At 42.0% G+C, this 19,404-nt stretch overlaps 1 protein-coding gene across 3 annotated transcripts in view; it reads right to left on the bottom strand.

Moving 5' to 3' along the window:
* Window positions 1-19,404, bottom strand: part of CTNNA3 (catenin alpha 3) — a 957,874-nt gene that overhangs the window by 93,356 nt on the left and 845,114 nt on the right. For all 3 annotated transcript variants that reach the window (XM_034438682.3, XM_087871803.1, XM_087871802.1), the window contains one exon: window positions 11,698-11,879. In XM_034438682.3, the coding sequence (XP_034294573.2) occupies window positions 11,698-11,879 (182 nt within the window). The remainder of the gene's footprint in view (window positions 1-11,697; window positions 11,880-19,404) is intronic.

Raw genomic sequence — 19,404 nt, 5'->3', positions numbered from 1 at the left:
AGGATTTAGCCAGTGGGACTTCATGCAGATGGCCACTCTACCTTTAATGAGTGATACAGACATTCCAGAAAAAAAAAATGACAGCATGATAATTATTTTGTATGTATTATCAGGTCCCAAAGAAAAAAAGAGGTTAACTGCTTTATTAATTAAGCAACTGCTTCTGTCTGCAGATGTAGTAACCGTTGTGTTTGGCTGCTAAGTCTTCGGTAGGAAGCCTCTTTGCCTCATGCACTTTCGCTTACTCTTTAGTTTGTTCTGGAAGGTAGAACTTTCATGCAATTCCCCCAATGAAAATAATAAGTTCACCTCTGCTGTGTTTTTTAAGGAATCTGAAAGGAAAGGTGGATGTCATCTCTGCAGGAGGCAACAATTTTCTTCCTAGTCTTGTGCCACAGTTCTAACAACTGTAGCTTGCTGCGTTGACAATAGAAATTTCTCAGAGTCTCGTCCTGTATGGTTGATCCAAACGCATTGGGGAGGGCGCTTTTGAAATCCAGATATAGTTTCAATCATCGGTTACTTTGATGTGAACACGGGAAGTGAATCTATGCGTCCATGTCATCAGCTTCTAGCAATATCTTTCCCCTTTTAGATTTAGATTTAGATTTATTAAATTTGTATACCGCCCTTCTCCCAAAGGACGCAGGGCGGTGAACAGCCAAGATTAAAATACATACAATATAAAAATTAAAATAAATTAAAACAGAATTAAATCAAATTGGCTTCCCAAAATTTAAAACCCTTTGCCCATAAAATAACCCATTAAAATTTTAAGCCAGCCCGGCTTGCTGAAATAGGAAGGTCTTCAAAGCTCGACGGAAAGTACGGAGGTCCGGGATCAGTCGTATTTTCCTTTTAAGTAGGCAATACCTGCACCGCTCTTGGAGTTTAAGGCTGAATTGATGCAGTGTTATTATTAGCTTGAAGGGAAAGCTATCGATATAGCTTTAAAATTAGAGACAACAGAAGACAACCTCATCAGAACTTTCATAAAAAAAAGAAAAAGAAAAACATGTTTATTTATACAACAGTTTGCATATTTTCCATCTCTTTTTTGTTATTTTTTAAGTGTCTGATCAAGTAAATATTGATTAGAATCCCAAGGTAATTACCGTATTTTTCAGACTATAAGACACACATTTTTGTCTCCCAAAAGGGGGTGAAAATGTCTGTGTGTCTTATAGACCGAATATTACAGAAACCCCACTCACCTGCCAGCCATTTTTTTGGCCTCTGCACGGTCTATTTTTGGACTTTTTTTTTTTACCTTTTTCAGGCTTTTTTCAGCCCATTTTCAAGGCTTTTTGGCCTGTTTTTTTTTAAAAAAAAGGGCCAAAAAAAGCCTCAAAAATGGGCAAAAAAAAAGCCTTGAAAACAGGCCAAAAAAGCCTCAAAATGGGGAGAAAAAAGCCCCAAAAATGGGCTGAAAAAAGGGCTGAAAATGCGGCATGCTGAGGCCAAAAACTTTTTTTTTTTGTTATTTTCCTGTTCTAAATTTAGGTGCGTCTTATAGTCAGGTGCGTCTTATAGTCTGAAAAATATGGTATTGTCTACTCCTGCTCTGTATAAGACAGATTGCTCTATCTGAGGAGAAAGTTTGAGATGATCTCCTCCCCATCAGCAATTCAAGAAAACATGAACTCATAGAGACATTGTCTGTATATCACACAGAAGGAAAAGCCATAACTGTCCCTGGAGACACATCGGAGCTCCACATAACTGTTTACTATTCATCATTGACCTATGAGAAATAGTACAACAGATCTGGCTGCCTTACAAAGACTTGTTCCTTACAACTGGGTCCCTGCCTCAAGTTTGTTGACGCAAAGCCAGTTTTTGCTTTGCAGTTGGAGAACCTGAGCCTACTTCCGAGTTGTAGACCCTCTGAAATTCAGGCCGTGGCCTCTTAACATCCACTAGTGAAAGTGTCACAGAGGCAAACCAGGTTGGCTTAGTTCCACTGGGAATCTTTTGTGAAACCATTATTTACACCAATATTTGGCATAAGGTCTCCTGCCTTGAACAAGGGGCGGACTAGAAGACCTCCAAGGTGCTTTCCAACTCTGTTGTAAATCATAAGGCTGTAGCAGGGGTGAAATCTATTTACTTTCCCTACCGGTTCGGAAGTGCACACGCCGTCACATGCGCACCAGTGGTGAAATCTAAAATTTGTTACTACCGGTTCTGTGGGTGTGGCTTGGTGGTGGTGGGGGTAATGTGACTGGGCGGGCGTGGCCATTTTTTTTTTAAACTTTTAAAACCATTTTTTCTACAACCTCTTCGGCGAAGAGGTTGTAAAAAAATGCTTTCAAAAGGCTCTGGCGATCCCAGCTGAGTTGCCTGATCGTCAGGGTTTTTTTAAAAAAAACCTCTGCCAATCAGGCAACTCAGCTTGGATCGTCAGAGCTTGGATTGTCAGAGGCATTTAAAAGAAAAAAACTTTTTTTCTTTTAAATGGCTCTGACGATCCAAGCTGAGTTGCCTGATCGGCAGAGGGTTTTTTAAAAAGCCTCTGCAGATCAGGCAACTCAGCTTGGATCGTCAGAGCCATTTAAAAGAAAAAAAGCCTCTGATGATCGCACGGCTCAGCTGGGCATGGGAGGGGGGGCAGGGATTTTTGCTACCGGTTCTCTGAACCACCCGCCTCCATCGCTCCCAGATCGGGCGATCCGGTCCAAACCGGGAGCATTTCACCCCTAATGCGCACGAAGACCCCCTGCACATGCACAGAGGGTACAAAACAGGTTACTTCCTGGTAAAAACCAGGAAGTAACAACGACCAGGTGGGTGGGTGGAGCCTCATGTTGCCATCACTACCGGTTCTCCAAACTACCTGCCACCAGACGAGCCGGGCCAAACTGGTAGCATTTCACCCCTGGGATGTAGTGTGTCAATGCTTTTTGAGAAAGAAGGAAGGCATTGTCCCTGTATGCTTAATTAGCAGCAATCCAAATTCTAACAATTGTTATCCTCAGTGCTGTGGGTTATATTCCTTTTAAAGTTCTGTTATGTTGCAGTGTGATAGAGATAACTGCCTGAGGGTTATACACTTAAAGTGACAAGTTTCAATATTTACTTAAATCCTGAATCCATTCCTCATTTTGTAACAATTGTCTGTGTAATTTATTACTATCATTATATCCAATCTTCTGTCTTACTGAGTTCTTTGAACTGTATGTATTTTACTTAATCTTCCTTAATATGTTTATTTTACTTACGCATATCACTGAGAGCGTGCTGCGGCACTTTTGCTGTTAGTAATGAATCCAGCTGGTTTTTCTCTGAGGGTCCAGATGCTACTCAATTCGTCAGCTAGAACCAAACTCTAGATGATTCCATCACAAATGGGAAAATGTGCACCCTTCATCAAGAACATATCACAGATCTCTAGGGCCAGCTATTATATTACTTATAAGGTACAGAGTAGCCACTGTGATGTCAAATTTGTAAAAAGCAATCTAGGAAATATTGCAGAAATGACAATATAAATTATATATAAGAGCCAGAGAATTAAACGTTTTGAAAAGTCTGTGGAAGGAATTAATATGGCTTCATTAATTAATATAGCTTCAAGGTAAGTCTTGATTCACTAATCTTTTGGCATTCTTTGCAAGTGTCAGGAAGCATAGAGACTAGGCTGCTCAAAATGCTTTAAAATGTTCCAGGAAACAATGGGAATTGTCTCCTGGAATACTTTAAATGCTTTTTATAAATTTCTCACATACAATACTCAGCAAATTCAAGAAACTTGAGAGTGGTAGGTAGTTAAAAGAATAAATAATATAAATAATGTTAGCAATATCACTTAGACTTATATACTGCTTCACGGTGCTTTACAGCCCTCTCTAAGCAGTTTACAGAGTCAGCATATGGCACCCAACAATTTGGGTCCTCATTTTACCAACCTTGGAAGGAGGGAAGGCTGAGTCAACCTTGAGCCGGTCAGGATTGAACACCTGGCAGTGAGCAGTGAGTTAACCTGCTATACTGCATTCTAACCACTCCACCACCACGGCTCTACCAAATGCCGGTAGTCAGTGGTGAGATTCAAATAATTTAACAACTGGTTCTCTGCCCTAATGACTGGCTGGGTGGGCGTGGCCATAGTGGGCATGGCAGGGGAAGGATACTGTAAAATCTCCATTCCCTCCCCACTCCAGGGGAAGGTTACTGCAAAATCCCCATTTTCTCCTCATCAGCTGGGACTTGGGAGGCAGAGAATAGATGAGGGGCTGGGCCAGTCAGAATTTTTACTGCCGGTTCTCTGAACTACTCAAAATTTCCACTACCGGTTCTCCAGAACTGGTCAGAACCTGCTGAAACCCATCTCTGGCGCACACCGTCCACATATGCATGCGGCATCAAACCACACAGCAATATGGGGTGGGATTGCGCCCAGTCCGAACCGGCAGCAGCCCACCACTGGTTATCCCTCATATTAGCAAGATCATCTTATGTGCCTGTATTATCTGCAGAACAGCCTGTCACCCCGGTGCTGTTTACCTGTTGTGGCCGCACCAATATATTTACCTACCTAAATTTAAGCACATTTACTTTCCAACCTTGTTCGACTTAAAGGCAAAGCGCATAATTCCTTGCAGGGTTTGTTTACTTTGCTTCATACAAATGGCTTATATCAATTACGCAGATTAAAATGTGATCCTAAATTAAAAAATGGAGTAGGAACAAGATGAGATTTTTGTTTCTCCCGAGCTTTGCTGAAGAAGCTATCAAAGGGGGGGAGGGGGAATGGCAGCTACAATATTCTAGAACATTTGTCCCTTCCAACACCTGCTGCTCTTCTGAGGAAAAGAAATGGCCATCGTGACTCGTGTCTTCATCATCTCTCATTTAGATTGCAATGGACACACTTTACAAATGATTACCTTTGCTAAATGGAAGTACAGGTAGTCCTCGATTTATGACCACGTTTGAGCCTGGAATTATAGTTATAAATTGTTGTGGTCTTTAGGTGTGGCATCTATGAGATTGCCTCACTTAATGACCACGATCCTGGCTCTCCTCGTTGCAGAATGAAGGTGGGTTGTTGAGGCCAAGCTCTGTAGTGCGGCATTTCCCCAGTCACTCATGGCCTGCCCTCGGCCTCCCAGGGTCTCCCTCACCCTCGGAGGCAGCACTGGGACGGCTTCCTCCCCATTGGGTCCCACCCTCTTGGGCCTCCTCCCCCATCATGCCTTGCTCCACTTATCTTTCCCGAATGAGAAGCCTCGCATGGCCTTCCTAGTCAGCTTTGTGCTATTCCAAGTGGGCACCAGTTTAGGAGTGGCCACAATTCCTCCAAACGGAGAATTGTGGCTGCTTTCAAAATGGCAGCCACTTCTGGGCACCACACGGCCTCTATCTAGAAAGACTGTATGGCACATCGGCTGCTTCTCCTTGAGAAAGGCAATCTTTGAAACGCATTATGATTTCCACTATTAAGTTGATAAATAGTTTAGTTAAATTGCAACAATTTCAGCAGTTGATGGTGGAGATGAAACATTAATGCAAAACCAGAATGTTTCAAAATGTGAAGTCATTTGCTCTGCAACAAGATGTTATTAAAACATACCTTATTTCATGAGATAAAAAAAAACACTATTGCTATTTGAAATTTTAGACTTATCAACTATATTTTTATTTGTTCCCAAAGGGGCTAAATATTCACAAGATGAAAATGACAAATTTTCAGTTCTCCTTATATAGCTTTTAGATTTTAAAACATCTAAAATACATAAAATATGCATTACATTTATCTTTTTTTTTCTTAACCTTGTATGATATGGATAGCATTTCTATGAAATATTTTCTTTTCTCCAGTATACTAGATTACAAAAAAAAAAATCCTTTTATTAACCCAGAAGAAAGAGAGGGTGCTATTAGTGGGCAACTTCAACCTTTTACCTTAAAAAAAAAAATCTGGAATTTTGGAACTCTCGAATCAAGAGGAGATCACATTGCATTAGTGCCAGAAGCACCAAGGCTCTTCTGGGTTGAAAGCAGTGGTGGAATTCAGCCGGTTTAGGCCGGTTTGAGCAAACCGGTTGTTAAAATTCTGACTGCCCCTTCCCCTCCCCTCCTGATCTGTCCCCGTCCACACACACACACAAACACAGCCAGCCGAGGGTTAAGGAAACACTTTGGAACGCACCCAGTTTCTTTATCTCCGACTTGGCAGCGATAGACACACCGTCTGCCAAGTGCCTTTATTTTCACAGAAAAACAGACAGATAAAATACTCAGCTTCCAAATGTCCGACAACAATAATTATTTCTCTCCGCAGTTCCGAACGAGGCTTTAGTGACTATCCAAGGTTAGTTTTGTTCGTCACAAGGATCACTGACCACTACCCTCTATTATATAGTCTCTGGGGTGTGGTCCAGTGACTCAGTTCTAATCCCTAGCACGCCTCCTAAGCTGCTGCAATCGTTTATCACGCCTTCGGAGGCGTGCGTCCAGGAATGATGTTTCTTCGTCACTCTGATCCGAGCCACCTGTCTCCCTGCTAATCTCCTCTCCCTCAGCCGGCACCTGAGACAATGCCAGAGGGGAGGGGCCTGGAGAGGGAGGCCTGGCTGACTCCTCTTCCTCATGCTCGGAGCTTTCTTCCTCCGATGGGACAGGCTCAGAGGGCGGGCCACAACACCTCCCTGCCCCTTCCAGGAGTCCCCACACACCCTGTTTTGGTTCCCAGGTAAGTGCAGGGAGGCCTACTAGGCCCAAAGTGTGGGCTGTATGGTGCAGCCCCCCTGCGGCCTGTTTTTGCTTCCAGGAGGGAGGCCTATTAGGCCCAAAACGGGGCACGGGATGGCGCTCCCCCCCCGCAGTCCATTTTTGCTCCCAGGGGGATGCAGGAGGTTGAGTGTTGCCTGTCACATCCTCTCGCCATGCCACGCCCACCATGGCCACGCCCACCTAGCCAGTCATTAGGGCAGAGAACTGGTTGTTAAATTATTTGAATCCCATCACTGGTTGAAAGGATTAGCCAATGACATCATTGTTTCCTGGAGGATGCCCAGTTGGGGGCTCCTTTCATATCCCTGGCAGGAGCTGGAGTGAAGGACAGGAGCTCAACCCTGCCCCACAGCAGCACTTGAGTCTCAAATGTGGGCTTGCTAACCTCCATCCCAGCATCCTAACCACGCAAGCTGCTGTGCTCCCCAGGAGGTCACATGAAACAAGGCTCCTGGAACGCTATCCTTGGATGCAATGATGGTGGAGAAATATTAAGATTTCCTCACCTTACTGCCATGAGATAGGCCCTAAGAGCAGATCAAACTTGGATTCAGTCAGATTAATTCTTCATCATCCTCCAGGAGTGCTCCTGATGCCTCTTCACCTGCTTCATCTAAATCTTTTTTTTTTTGCTTTTGTTACGCAACCCAGGTATTTATGACATAAAAAGATGTAATCTTCTTGTGCCTTTTTCATGTACCCTCCTTTATTACCAGAATTATCTTTGATGTGATAGCACAGTCAAGATGGTGGCCACACCAGAGCAGGGGTGGGATTCAGCCGGTTCGTACCGGTTCAGGCGAACCAGTAGTTGTGACCTGCAGGTGGGCCCGCCCCCTCCACGGCGCTATGCCGTCCTATTTAGCTGTATTTTTTAAGCTGCACGCAGGTGTGCAAGTGCATGTACAAGCAAATCACATGCATAGAAGGCAGTGTACATGTGTGGAAGGCATACAAGCGAGCAAAGCGAGCGTGCCCGCATGCTCACATTTTCGGTGCTGGGGCGAACTGGTTGTTAAATTATGTGAAGCCCCCCTCTGCACCAAAGCCCCTATTTTACAACATACATATAACATAGCACAGTTATGGCTACCGTCTTGACTTTTGAATATCCCATTTGCGACAATCAAAACTAAAAAGATCTGAGCAGATTCTGAACAGATCCAGCCTAAACTACAATTAGCTTGCGCTGAAATCAATGCACCAAATCAGAGTTAATTGTCCAGTAAAGTCCAAGGCCATTGAAGTTCGTGGCCACTTAAATACAGTTTATTATGGATCAAAGTCTGCTTCAAATCACTCTGGATTGAACATATTGCCCTTTATGTAATTGAGTGATAAAAAGTGTTTGTGTATCCTAGTATTTATATATAACTGATTAGAGAAGACCAAGCAGGGAAAACGTTTACCTGAAAAATTCACATAGGTGACTACTGGTATTAGTTCAGCAGTAGCCTTTTGCAAATGAGGAAAAAGAGCCTTTTACAAATCTCCTTCCTCCTTCGGTTAGAGTAGAGTAGAGTAGAGTAGAGTAGAGTAGAGTAGAGTAGAGTAGAGTAGAGTAGAGTAGAGTAGAGTAGAGTAGAATAGAATAGAATAGAATAGAATAGAATAGAATAGAATAGAATAGAATAGAATAGAATAGAATAGAATTGAATTTTTTATTGGCCAAGTGTGATTGGACACACAAGGTGTCTTTGGTGCATACGCTCTCAGTGTACATAAAAGATACATTCATCAAGAATCTTAAAGTACAACACTTAATGATAGTCATAGGGAGCAAATAAGCCATCAGGAAACAATATCAATATAAATTGTAAGGATACAAGCAACAAAATTACAGCCATACAGTCATAAGTGGAAGGAGATGGGTGATGGGAACGATGAAAAGATTAATAGTAGTGCAGTAGTTCCCTTCATATTCCAAAAATCTGTTCTGGAGAGTTTGGGAAATTTGTAGATCAAGGTGGGAAATTGCCCTGCAGCTTGGATTGTGTAAGGCAGGGATGTCCAACCTTGGCAACTTTAAGCCTGGCGGATTCAAACTCCCAAAATTCCCCAGCCAGGTTGGACACTCCTGTTGTAAGGGGAATTCTTCCTGACAAGAAATGTCGTGACTGCAGCATAAACCCACGTCCATTTCCCTACTTCCTTTTCTGTCAGCACCATTAAAAGCGATACAGGCAGTAGGAGAGAGGTTCCAAGATTCTGCTTGTGAAAACTAACTATATTTTGTGAAAACTTTTTAATACAAGAATCCTTTCTGGATACCCTTTAGTGACTTTGAATATTAACAGATGGGAAAAAAATGTTTACTGTATATACAAACGTATTGATTCAGGCTATGTATTACACAGCCTGTAACAGGTTATTGTTTTTTTTTTTTTAATTTGATTTATATGCCGCCCTTCTCCGGAGACTCAGGGCGGCTTACAATGCGCTAAGCAATAAACATTAGCTGTGATGTTTTGGGTTTTTTTTTTGCAATAGACCAAAAATTTAGTGTGAAAGTGTTTGGCTAGAGAGCAGTGGTGGGATTCAAATAATTTAACAACTGGTTCTCTACCCTAATGATTGGCTGGGTGAGTGTGGCCATGGTGGGCGTGGCCAAAGGGTGTGACAGGCAGCACTTGGCCTCCTGCATCCTCCTGGGAGCAAAAACGGGCTATGGAGGGGGCGTACACCCCCCGCCCCCCATTTTGGGTCTAGTAGGCCTCCCTGCAGACTCCAGGGAGCAAAAATGGGCTTTTTGCCGCATTAGGGTTCTCTACCCTAATGACTGGCTGGGTGAGCATGGCCATGGTGGGCGTGGCCAAGGGGTGTGACAGGCAGCACTTGGCCTCCTGCATCCCCCTGGGAGCAAAAACGGGCTATGGAGGGGGCGCACCGCACCCCCCATGCCACATTTTGGGCCTAGTAGGCCTCCCTGCACTTATCTGAGAGCCAAAACAGGGCGTGTGGGGACTCCTGGAAGAGGTGGGGTGGGGCCAGCCAACAATTTAACAACCGGTTTGCCTGAACCAGCCTGAACCAGCTCAATCCCATCACTGGTCTTAAGTATCCGTCCATGAGACGTTCAGAAGAGGCAGAAAAAGGGTGTTCTAAGCCATTTTGTTTTTCTTAGGGAAAAAAAGAAGCTCTGCGTGCACCCATATTTAGGACTATGTGGTTAGATTTTTCTTTTACCAGAATTATTTTCAGAAAGCTGACAAATAGTTAGGGGTGTCCCCAGGGTAGGGTCAAAAAAGCCAAGGTGACAGGAGCTGTTTTGAGTTCCTCTTTTAAAAAGAGGACCAGAAATTCTGGGGGTGGGGAAATCTTCTAGCATAGTTATGGTAGGTAGTAAATCTATAAATCCTTGTAAATACAAATGTGCTGAAATGGAAGCTTCCAGAAAAGTACTATGATACATCATTGTGTGACAGAATAGGTTCAATTTCTAGAGAGAGAGAATGTTTCCTTGTCACCTTTAAATGATTATTTTTATTTGATAGGTGGCTGAAGAGCACTGAATGCCTACAAAATAAGGACATCACATCTTTTTGAATCAATTATCAGCAACAGGGAAAGGGAAACAATTTTAGTAATTTCACTATCATCATCATATTAGTCTCTTGAATCCCTTTCTGTATTTCTCCAATCTTCTAAATAAAATTAGGGATTGATGGAGATTTATAAAAACTTGCCATTCTCTATACTGCATCAAAATTGGTATTGTATCAAAGAATATGTCAACTCGCAAAGCATCCCTGGCCTGCTCTCAAGTTGCCATAGGCAAGGGGGATGGGAAACCGATGAAGCAGCACAACAGCCAACAACAGAAGCACATTCCAGACATATCTTTCTCAAGGCTGTCTCCCAGGGTTACCCACAGTGGCTGGAGGTGAGTTATCTCTACAACCCATGAAATTGCTCCGTTGGCGAATGTGATTGATGACACACCCTGGGAGGAGGGGGGAAACAGGGTCATGATTGGGACATAAATTACGTGGGGTCAGAGTTGGCTTCACTTGGAACGTGCCAACATGAAGCTCTTAATAAATAACTGGATTTTTTTTTAAGCTTGGCTTAAGACTCATGATTTAATTAGGGCATCTGTCGGAACCCTGACAGAATATTTTATACAGATGGATACAAACCATTATTTGCAGAAGCTATTACTAGCCATGTGTTAGTTTCAATATGTTATCTTTTGATAGTCTAGTGTTTTATTTAGAACATCAGAATTGTGAGAAGCTCTAAACAAAAACCATATCTACACAACCTATTAACATTGCTTGAATGTGCATTTCCTCCCCCTTTTGAACTGAAGTGTTATTTCGTCCTAGAGACCTCCATGCCTTCCACTTGCTTTCTTCATGGTTCATTGAGAAAATCCATGGCATTTCAATTAGTGCAAAATTGATTTGGATTTCTAAGACAGACATGGTCAAAGATCACAATGAAAAGCACTAAGTGAGTAAGTTCCATGTTTTTCAGTTGTCATATAAATTATTTCTTAACCAAGGGTCTTCTTTGTCTTAGATCATTTTGTTGTGTATCCATCATAAGAGGGTCACCCAGAGTAAATAATCATAAGCAAAATAGAAGGGAATCAACAAGGACAAACATCTCACTGTCTTTCTCCAAACCAGCATATACTTTTAAAGCAAGGGTATCCAACTTTGGCAACTTTAAGACTTGTGGTCTTCAATGACTCCCTGGGAAATTCTGGGAATTTAAAGTTCACAAGTCTTAAAGTTGTCAAGGTTGGACAACCCTGCTTTAAACAATCATTGTGACACTTCAATATTTTACAGTGAACATTTCAATTTGCAGTTCTATTAGTTTTGACACGCACTTGTCACCTATCGTTATAAAACCTTTTCTCTTTTCCATTTTGAATGTGACAATGATTTCCAGTGCTCAGAAATATATATATTTCTTTTAAATTCCTGCTTTTACCTTCTTTTAAATTACCTTGTGAAGTCTGTCATCTCCATCATAATCACACACATCCTTTTAGCGAGAACGATGATGTCATTGCTGGTGTCATCCCATATTTCAATCTCCTTATCAAGCTCACTCTTGACTTTCTTAAAATCAGCTACTTGTTCGGCTATCTTTTCTTTCTCCGCCTCTGGCAACTGAGTCATCTTTGCCTGCAAAAATCAAGATAATTTGATCTGCAAAACATCTGCCTCTATCAGAGGACATCCTCCTTTTACAGATTGGAAGGGACTTTAACAAATTATTGCTGTATAGGAAGTTAGGACCCACCCCTCTCCTAGAAAAATGAAATATTCTAGGAAATATTAAAAATGCAGATTATTATATTTCCCTGGATGAGAAATGGGGAAACATGTTTTTTTAGGCATGAAGCAGATTCCCACCCTGCTCAATAGCCCACAGTGGATGTCAGCACTTAAGAGAGAAAGAGATAGCTAGGTCTATTCATAAGCAAATGCCCTCACCCAAGATCCAACAAAGATAAGATTAGCCCTCTACCCATCTAGCAACAGATCTCATCACATGGCACCTGGAGAGATTGCATCACCCAGCAAGGCTCAACTAAATCTGGGACTCAAAAGGCAACCTACAAAGTTACCCCTGCATGGCCCCATGGGAGCTCCCATTGTGAACCAGTAGTAAAGGTGAGTAGAACCCACCCCTGACAGGGACGGTAGACACGCTGGTGTGCTTATGCACACACCTTAAAGACCTCTTAGGAATTGGGTGAGGTCTACAGTAGACAGTCTAAGGTTAAAGTTTTGGGGGGTTTGGGGAAGAAACCACAGAGTCAGGTAATGCATTCCAAGCATTAACCACTCTGTTACTGAAGTCATATTTTCTGCAAACAAGTTTGGAACGGTTTACCATAACTTTGTATCTATTGTGTGCACATGTATTGTTGTAGTTGAAGCTGAAGTAGTCATTGACAGGTAGGACATTGTAGCAGATAATTTTATGTACTACGCTTAGGTCGGACCAAAGACGGCAAAGTTCTAAGTTGTCTAAGCCCCAAATTTGCTTTTATTTCTTCCTAATCTGGCTATTTAACTCGTGTATTGAATTAATCAAAGGCAACTTCCTGGTGCAATTGTACAGCGTAGCAGTTAGACTGCTAAGTAAGGTGTGGTAAGGCATTTCTCTTCACTGCCATCTAGTGGTCATTCAGGCTTTTCTTCCCCAAAGGGCTCCATTATCTGAAATATGCGTGTGCAAAGCCCGCGATCACCAAACTGGTTGTTAAATCGGCAGCATCCCACCGCTGGTCTCACCCATCGTTTCATGTCACTGAACAGCATAACTTATTTCTCTGAAATGCATTCATCCAAAATGTTGTACAATTTACAACATTGTAAATGTTGTACAAGGGCTACTTCTGTTTTTTTCCATTCACTGGAACCTAACATGCAACTATTACCAATCTATACATTTTTACTTTCAGATCATGTAAATGGTATGTGGTTGTATACCACTATACCAGGGGTGAAATCCAGCAGGTTCTGACAGGTTCTGGAGAACCGGTAGCGGAAATTTTGAGCAGAGAACCTACAAATACCACCTCTGGCTGGCCCCAGAGTGGGGTGGGAATGGAGATTTTGCAATATCCTTTCCCCAGGAATGGAAAGGGAATGGGGATTTTGCAGTATCCTTCCTCTGGAGTGGGGTGGGAATGAAGATTTTGCAGTATCCTTCCATGCCACGCCCACCAAGCCATGCCCACAGAACCGGTAGTAAAAAAAATTGGATTTCACCACTGCACTATACATTCTAAAAACAACATAGATGCTACCAGTTCATACTTTCTGATACTTTAGCTTATTTGTTCATAACTCAACCAAAATGTTCAGTTGAAATATTTCAACTTCCCACTTTCTTTTAGTTTTACAGATACCAAACACAAGTAGTTTATTTTAGTTATTTGTAAATGAATGCTCCATTCCATGTCTTCCTTTTACCATTACAGCAGCAATCTTCCATATATTGTATACTTTGGTGAATATCAATTGAGTCTTTAGATAATGACCTCTGCTGCCCGTTTTAGTTTTGGAAAACAGAGACTTTCCCTAATTTTGCAGTCAGTGTACACATAGAGCTGCTGTAATGTTGTTGACTATGGTATTGAACTAGGATGGGAAACTTCTCACTCATACAATCTCACTTAGTGATGCTGGACCAGGTATTCTTTCTATATTCTGAGCATGTCCAAGCCCAATTATCCTAGTTCAGACACATTATGCAAAGATCCAGCACTCTGGGAAAGCAACTAATGCTGAGGAAAGTGGAAGGAAAGAGAGGAAGATGATCAGAGGTGGATTTCACATATTGTTGCCACCGCTTTGCCATGCGCACATGCGCCCAGACTTCCGCATGCTCACTGCATGTGCACCTTCATTGCATGCGCCTGGCCTTCCCCACTGCACTTTGCTCATGCGCACGCCTTCCATGCATGCATCGAAAACATGGCTAAATAGGACGGCATTACGTCCAGGCGGGCCCACCCGCAGTCGCCGCTACCAATTCACCCGAACCGGCTGAATACCACCTCTGAAGATGATGATTAGCAGCAAAGGGGATGGATTTAATTACAATGGTGATGAATGCACCATTGGAAGACTTGAAAAAAAAATCTACCTACAGTATGTGGTCTCTATAAGTCAAAAACAACTTGATGGGCACATGACCAAGCAATCCACCAAATTATTAAATTTATATACTGCCCTACTCCCGAAGAACTCAGGGCGGTGAACAGGCACAAAATAAAATACATAGATACAAAAGTTAGAAACATAATTAAAACCAGATTAAATAATTTAGCCCAAAACAATTAAAAATCCCAATAATTTAAAACAGATTAAAATTTCAATTTAAAAGAATTTTAAAACAGGGGAGAAAATTAGGCCAGGCTGACTTGCTGGAATAGGAGGGTCTTAAGAGCACGGCGGAAAGTGCGCAGATCCGGGATCCTCCGTATCTCTGGGGGGAGCTCATTCCAGATAGTGGGTGCCACCACAGAGAAGGCCCTCCCCCTGGGGGCCGCCAGTCGACATTATTTGGCTGACGGCACCTGGAGGAGCCCCTCTCTATGAGAGCGTACCGGTTGTCCTTTTGGTATAATGTGCTCTTAGTTTTTGTTCTGGGCTAATTATTTTCCATCTCCTGAATTCTAGCCCTGAAATGTGGAGTGCTGAAGACACATTCTTCTAAACGCCTTTTAGAAGAATGAAATATACTCCTCATTTATAGAAGGAAAGTACTCCAGATGGCGAGACAGAGACAGGAAGGGTGCAGTGGAAGCTGGATCCACAACTACTTTGTTCTATTGCCAAGCAGACTACCTTGAATTTGAATACCATCGAAGGAATAACTTATATGAAGACACATTGCGATTGTTCCCCAAGGCATGACATATGAATATACTAGTCAGTCATTTTTAAGGTCCATGTTCAATTCTCCCTTCTAGTTATGCTTTAATTTCCAGGAATTGCCTGGAAGCTCCTTTTTAATGATCACCCTCTTCTTTGCAGCTGTCAAGGATTATACCATCTGCCTTGCCAAAAGGCGATCAGAATGAATTGCTCTGAAATTGCAGTGGAACTGTTCAAAATTTTAAAATAGTAAAAATGCCAATGTTTGACATGTTCAGAAAGAAGATGGTAGCTTGAAGATAAAAAAAAAAATAATAAAAAAAATCAGTTGTTCAGTTTACTGCCCAAAAGCAAGCTCATCACAGTCTGGAACTACAAAAGAAAAAAACCCAAAAGAACATGACCTCATTCTCACTTCTAAGTTTACTAGAGATAGGGAGCAACTAGCTCTTTTCCGAGTGGTTTCCTAAGGGCACTACAATAAATCCAATATTTGAGGGGCTGCCACAGAGAGGAGGGGGTCAAGCTATTCTCCAAAGCACCTGTAGGCCAGACAAGGAATAATGGATGGAAACTGATCAAGGAGAGGTTCAACCTGGAAATAAGGAGAAATTTTCTGACAGTGAGAACAATCAACCAATGGAACAGAAGTTGCCTTCAGAAATTGTGGGAGCTCCACACTGGAAGCTTTCAAAAAGAGACTGGATTGCCATATGTCAGAAATGGTGTAGGGTCTCCTGCTTGAGCAGGGGGTTCTACTAGATGATCTACAAGGTCCCTTCCAACTTTGTTAATCTGTTAAATCCTCTAATATAAGCAAAGAACTGTCCTATCAGGGATGTTATTTAAAGCAGACAACAACCTCAAGAGCCTACATTCTTGAGCAAGCAAGACCTAGAACAAGCCAAGTATCAGAAGGCAGAGCTTGTGGGTTCAACATCCCTTCATGGATGGTTTCCTACATTGGAAGAAGTCACCTCTGATAATTGGCTTTCTGCGCAATGGGAAACTGTGCCCATCTCATGCTTAGTTCGCCATGCTTCTGGATGTTCACTGGTGATAAGGATTGCCATCACCTTTAACAATTCTAAGCACATTACAGCATTTCCCATGATAGGCCATTCAGAGCAGGGCCCCATTCTACAGTAGTGGCCAAAATTGTGGAAACCTTTTGGGAAAAGTGTATTTTCTAAAACTAGCGAATAACACCACCTTTTTTTTTTTTTTGGAGTAGTATTATAAAATTATATATCAATGGAAAGATAATTGAATCAAGAATGTAATGCAATAACTTTTATGAAGGATTTGCTATTAGAATAGCAGTTAACAGTCTAAAGAAGAAAAGTGAAACACGTAGAAAAAAACGAGATATACAAAAAATATCACCATAGAAAAAACAAGATATACAAAAATTATCACCATGTCAATTAATACTTAGTTGGGTAACCTTTAGCATGAATTATGCCCTTACAACGTCTTCCCATGGAGTGAACCAAGTCTTTGAGTTCTGCAGCTGTTCTAATGTGAAACCAAGATGGAATGATTGCTTCTGTTAATTGGGTTTTATTGCTGGGTGGCTTCTGACTAACAAGTTTTTTTAGTCGGCTCCATAGATTTTCAATTGGGTGAAGGTCTGGGCTATTCCCAGGCCATTCCAGCAGTGGAATAGGATTATCTTGGAACTCCCCCCAAAAAGTGGTGTTATTAGCCATCAAATCTCAAAAATACCCTTTTCCCAAAAGGTTTCCACAATTTTGGCCACTACTCTAAAATAATAATAATAATAATAATAATAATAATAATAATAATAATAATAATAATAATAATAATAATAATAATAATAATAATAATAATTTTATTTCTATACCGCCCTTCTCCCAAAGGACTCAGGGCAGAGTACAGCCTATTAAAAGCACAAGACAAACATCAATTAGAATAATTTAAAATTATTAAATAATTCAGCTCAATTTAAAACCCCAGAAATTTAAAACACCCAATTTAAAATTATTATGTTGATAGCCTGGCCTGGCAGAACAACAGGGTCTTGAGTGCACAGCAAAATACTCGGAGGTCGGAGATCTTATGCATTTCCAGGGGCAGTTCATTCCACAGGGCTGGGGCTCCCACAGAGAAGGCCCTCCCCCTGGGTGTCGCCAGCCGACATAACTTGGCCGATGGCACCCTGAGGAGACCCTCTCTGTGGGAGCAAACTGGCCGGTGGGAGGCTATTGGTGGCAGAAGTCGGTCTTGAAGGTACCCGGGTCCTATGCCATGGAGCGCTTTAAAGGTGGTGACCAACACCTTGAATCGCACCCGGAAGACCACTGGGAGCCAGTGCAGCTCGCGCAGGAGGGGTGTCACGTGGGCACAACGAGTTGCGCCCATAACCACCCGTACGGCCGCATTCTGGACCAGTTGGAGCCTCCGAGAGCTCTTCAAGGGGCACCAATGTTAATAACATTAACATTGGAACAATGGCATTTCCATCCCTCTCTTCTGTTCTGGACTATTAAATTTTTCTCTTGAAGGATTGGGGACTTTCACAGGAAGACCTGGGTGTAGTTCAAAAGACAAAAGATAATAACTTGAGAAGGTTGAAACTCTTCTCCAAATCACATCTCATGCCCGCTTTGAGGTTTTCTAGGAACCAAAAATATGTAGGTGAAGAAGACAGAATTTAACCTATTTGTAGATTTAGGTCCAATCCTGCTGTTCTAATTTTAATAGTACTGGTAAGTTTAAACATTATTTCCTTCATATATTTTGCAGTTTATTATTTGTTGTGTTTCTAATGTGTTATAATTTCTTCTTATATCCCTTGGACTATAATAAAATATCTATCCACCTATCTCTCTGGCACTGGATGTGAATTAATATTGCAACGGGAGGCAAAATTATACTCACAGTTCACCAGAGCTAGTTAAAAATACATTAAAATACACTTTCCTTGGTTAATTAGCTGATTAATTTGAACACAAATTTCATTTTTATTTTAAGGGATCATGTTTATAAAACTGTGTATGATGCTTTCTTTTTTTCTTGCTACTATTTCCAATTTTTTTTTTTAAATTTGATTTATATGCCGCCCTTCTCCGGAGACTCAAGGCGGCTTACAATGCGTTAAGCAATAGCCTTCATACTTTTGTATATTTATACAAAGTCAGCTTATTGCCCCCACAAACTGGGTCCTCATTTTACCTATCTTAGAAACGATGGAAGGCTGAGTCAACCTTGAGCCTGGCGGGATTCGATCTTACTTTAATTGCAGACAGCTGGTCTTAAATTACAGAGCTCTGTCTGTTGAGCTATCCAGGCTCCTACTATTTCCAATATTTGCCCATGTACGTACAATACTTTGTGGGCAGAACCAGTGGTGGGATTCAGCCAGTTCGCACCACTTCGGGAGAACCGGTTGTTAACTTTCTGAGTTGTTTGGCAAACTGGTTGTTGAAAGAAATCATTAGGGCAGAGAACCGGTTGTTAAATTACTTGAATCCCACCACTGGGCAGAACTGTCCCAGAATTACAAACCTGGTAAAAAACAGAAGGAGCCCACTCACCTTATGATGGAAAGCCTCTTTAGGAACACAGGGGGAACAGCAGTACAATTATAGACAGAAATGGGACCCTTGCAGGAGAGATTTTTGAGTCCAGGGGAGAGGAAAAGCAGGAGACAGAAATTCAAAATAAGTCAACCTTAATTACACTAATTTTTGTAAGAGAATCGTTTTGGCAGGATTTCAAAATGTTGTTATTTTATGCTATCAGCCAATGGTGGGATTCAGCCGGTTCTGTCCGGTTCGCACAAACCTGTAGCAGCAACTGCGGGAGGCTCCACCCAGACTTTATTTATTTATTTATTTATTTATTTATTTATTTATTTATTTATTTATTGTCATATTTATATGCTGCCCTTCTCCCGAGGGACTCGGGGCGGCTCACAGAATAAAACATCCCAATAATAAATAGAATTAAAATATTAAAATCTGATTAAAAAACCCCAAATCCCCCAAACTAAAATGCATGGCAGATCAGGGAATTTGCTGAAAGAGCCATGTCTTTAGGTCGGCGCGGAAGGTGCGGAGGTCGGGGGCCATCCGGAGCCCACTGGGTAAACCATTCCAGAGGGTCAGTGCGACCACAGAGAACACCCTGATCCTGGGGGCTGCCAGCCGACACCGACTGGCCAATGGGACCTGGAGGAGGGCAGTCCTATGTGAGCACACTGGGTGGTGGGAGGCCAATAGGAGGTAGTCCTGCAAGTAATGCATGTGCAGAAGGCCATGCACATGTGCAGAAGTGGCGCATGTGA

The sequence above is a fragment of the Pantherophis guttatus genome, chromosome 6 (genome assembly GCF_059756535.1).
Source record: "Pantherophis guttatus breed Tessera chromosome 6, ASM5975653v1, whole genome shotgun sequence".
Classification (NCBI taxonomy): Eukaryota; Metazoa; Chordata; class Lepidosauria; order Squamata; family Colubridae; genus Pantherophis; species Pantherophis guttatus.
Note: the sequence above shows the minus strand (reverse complement) of the source record. Positions and strands in the feature narration are given on the sequence as shown.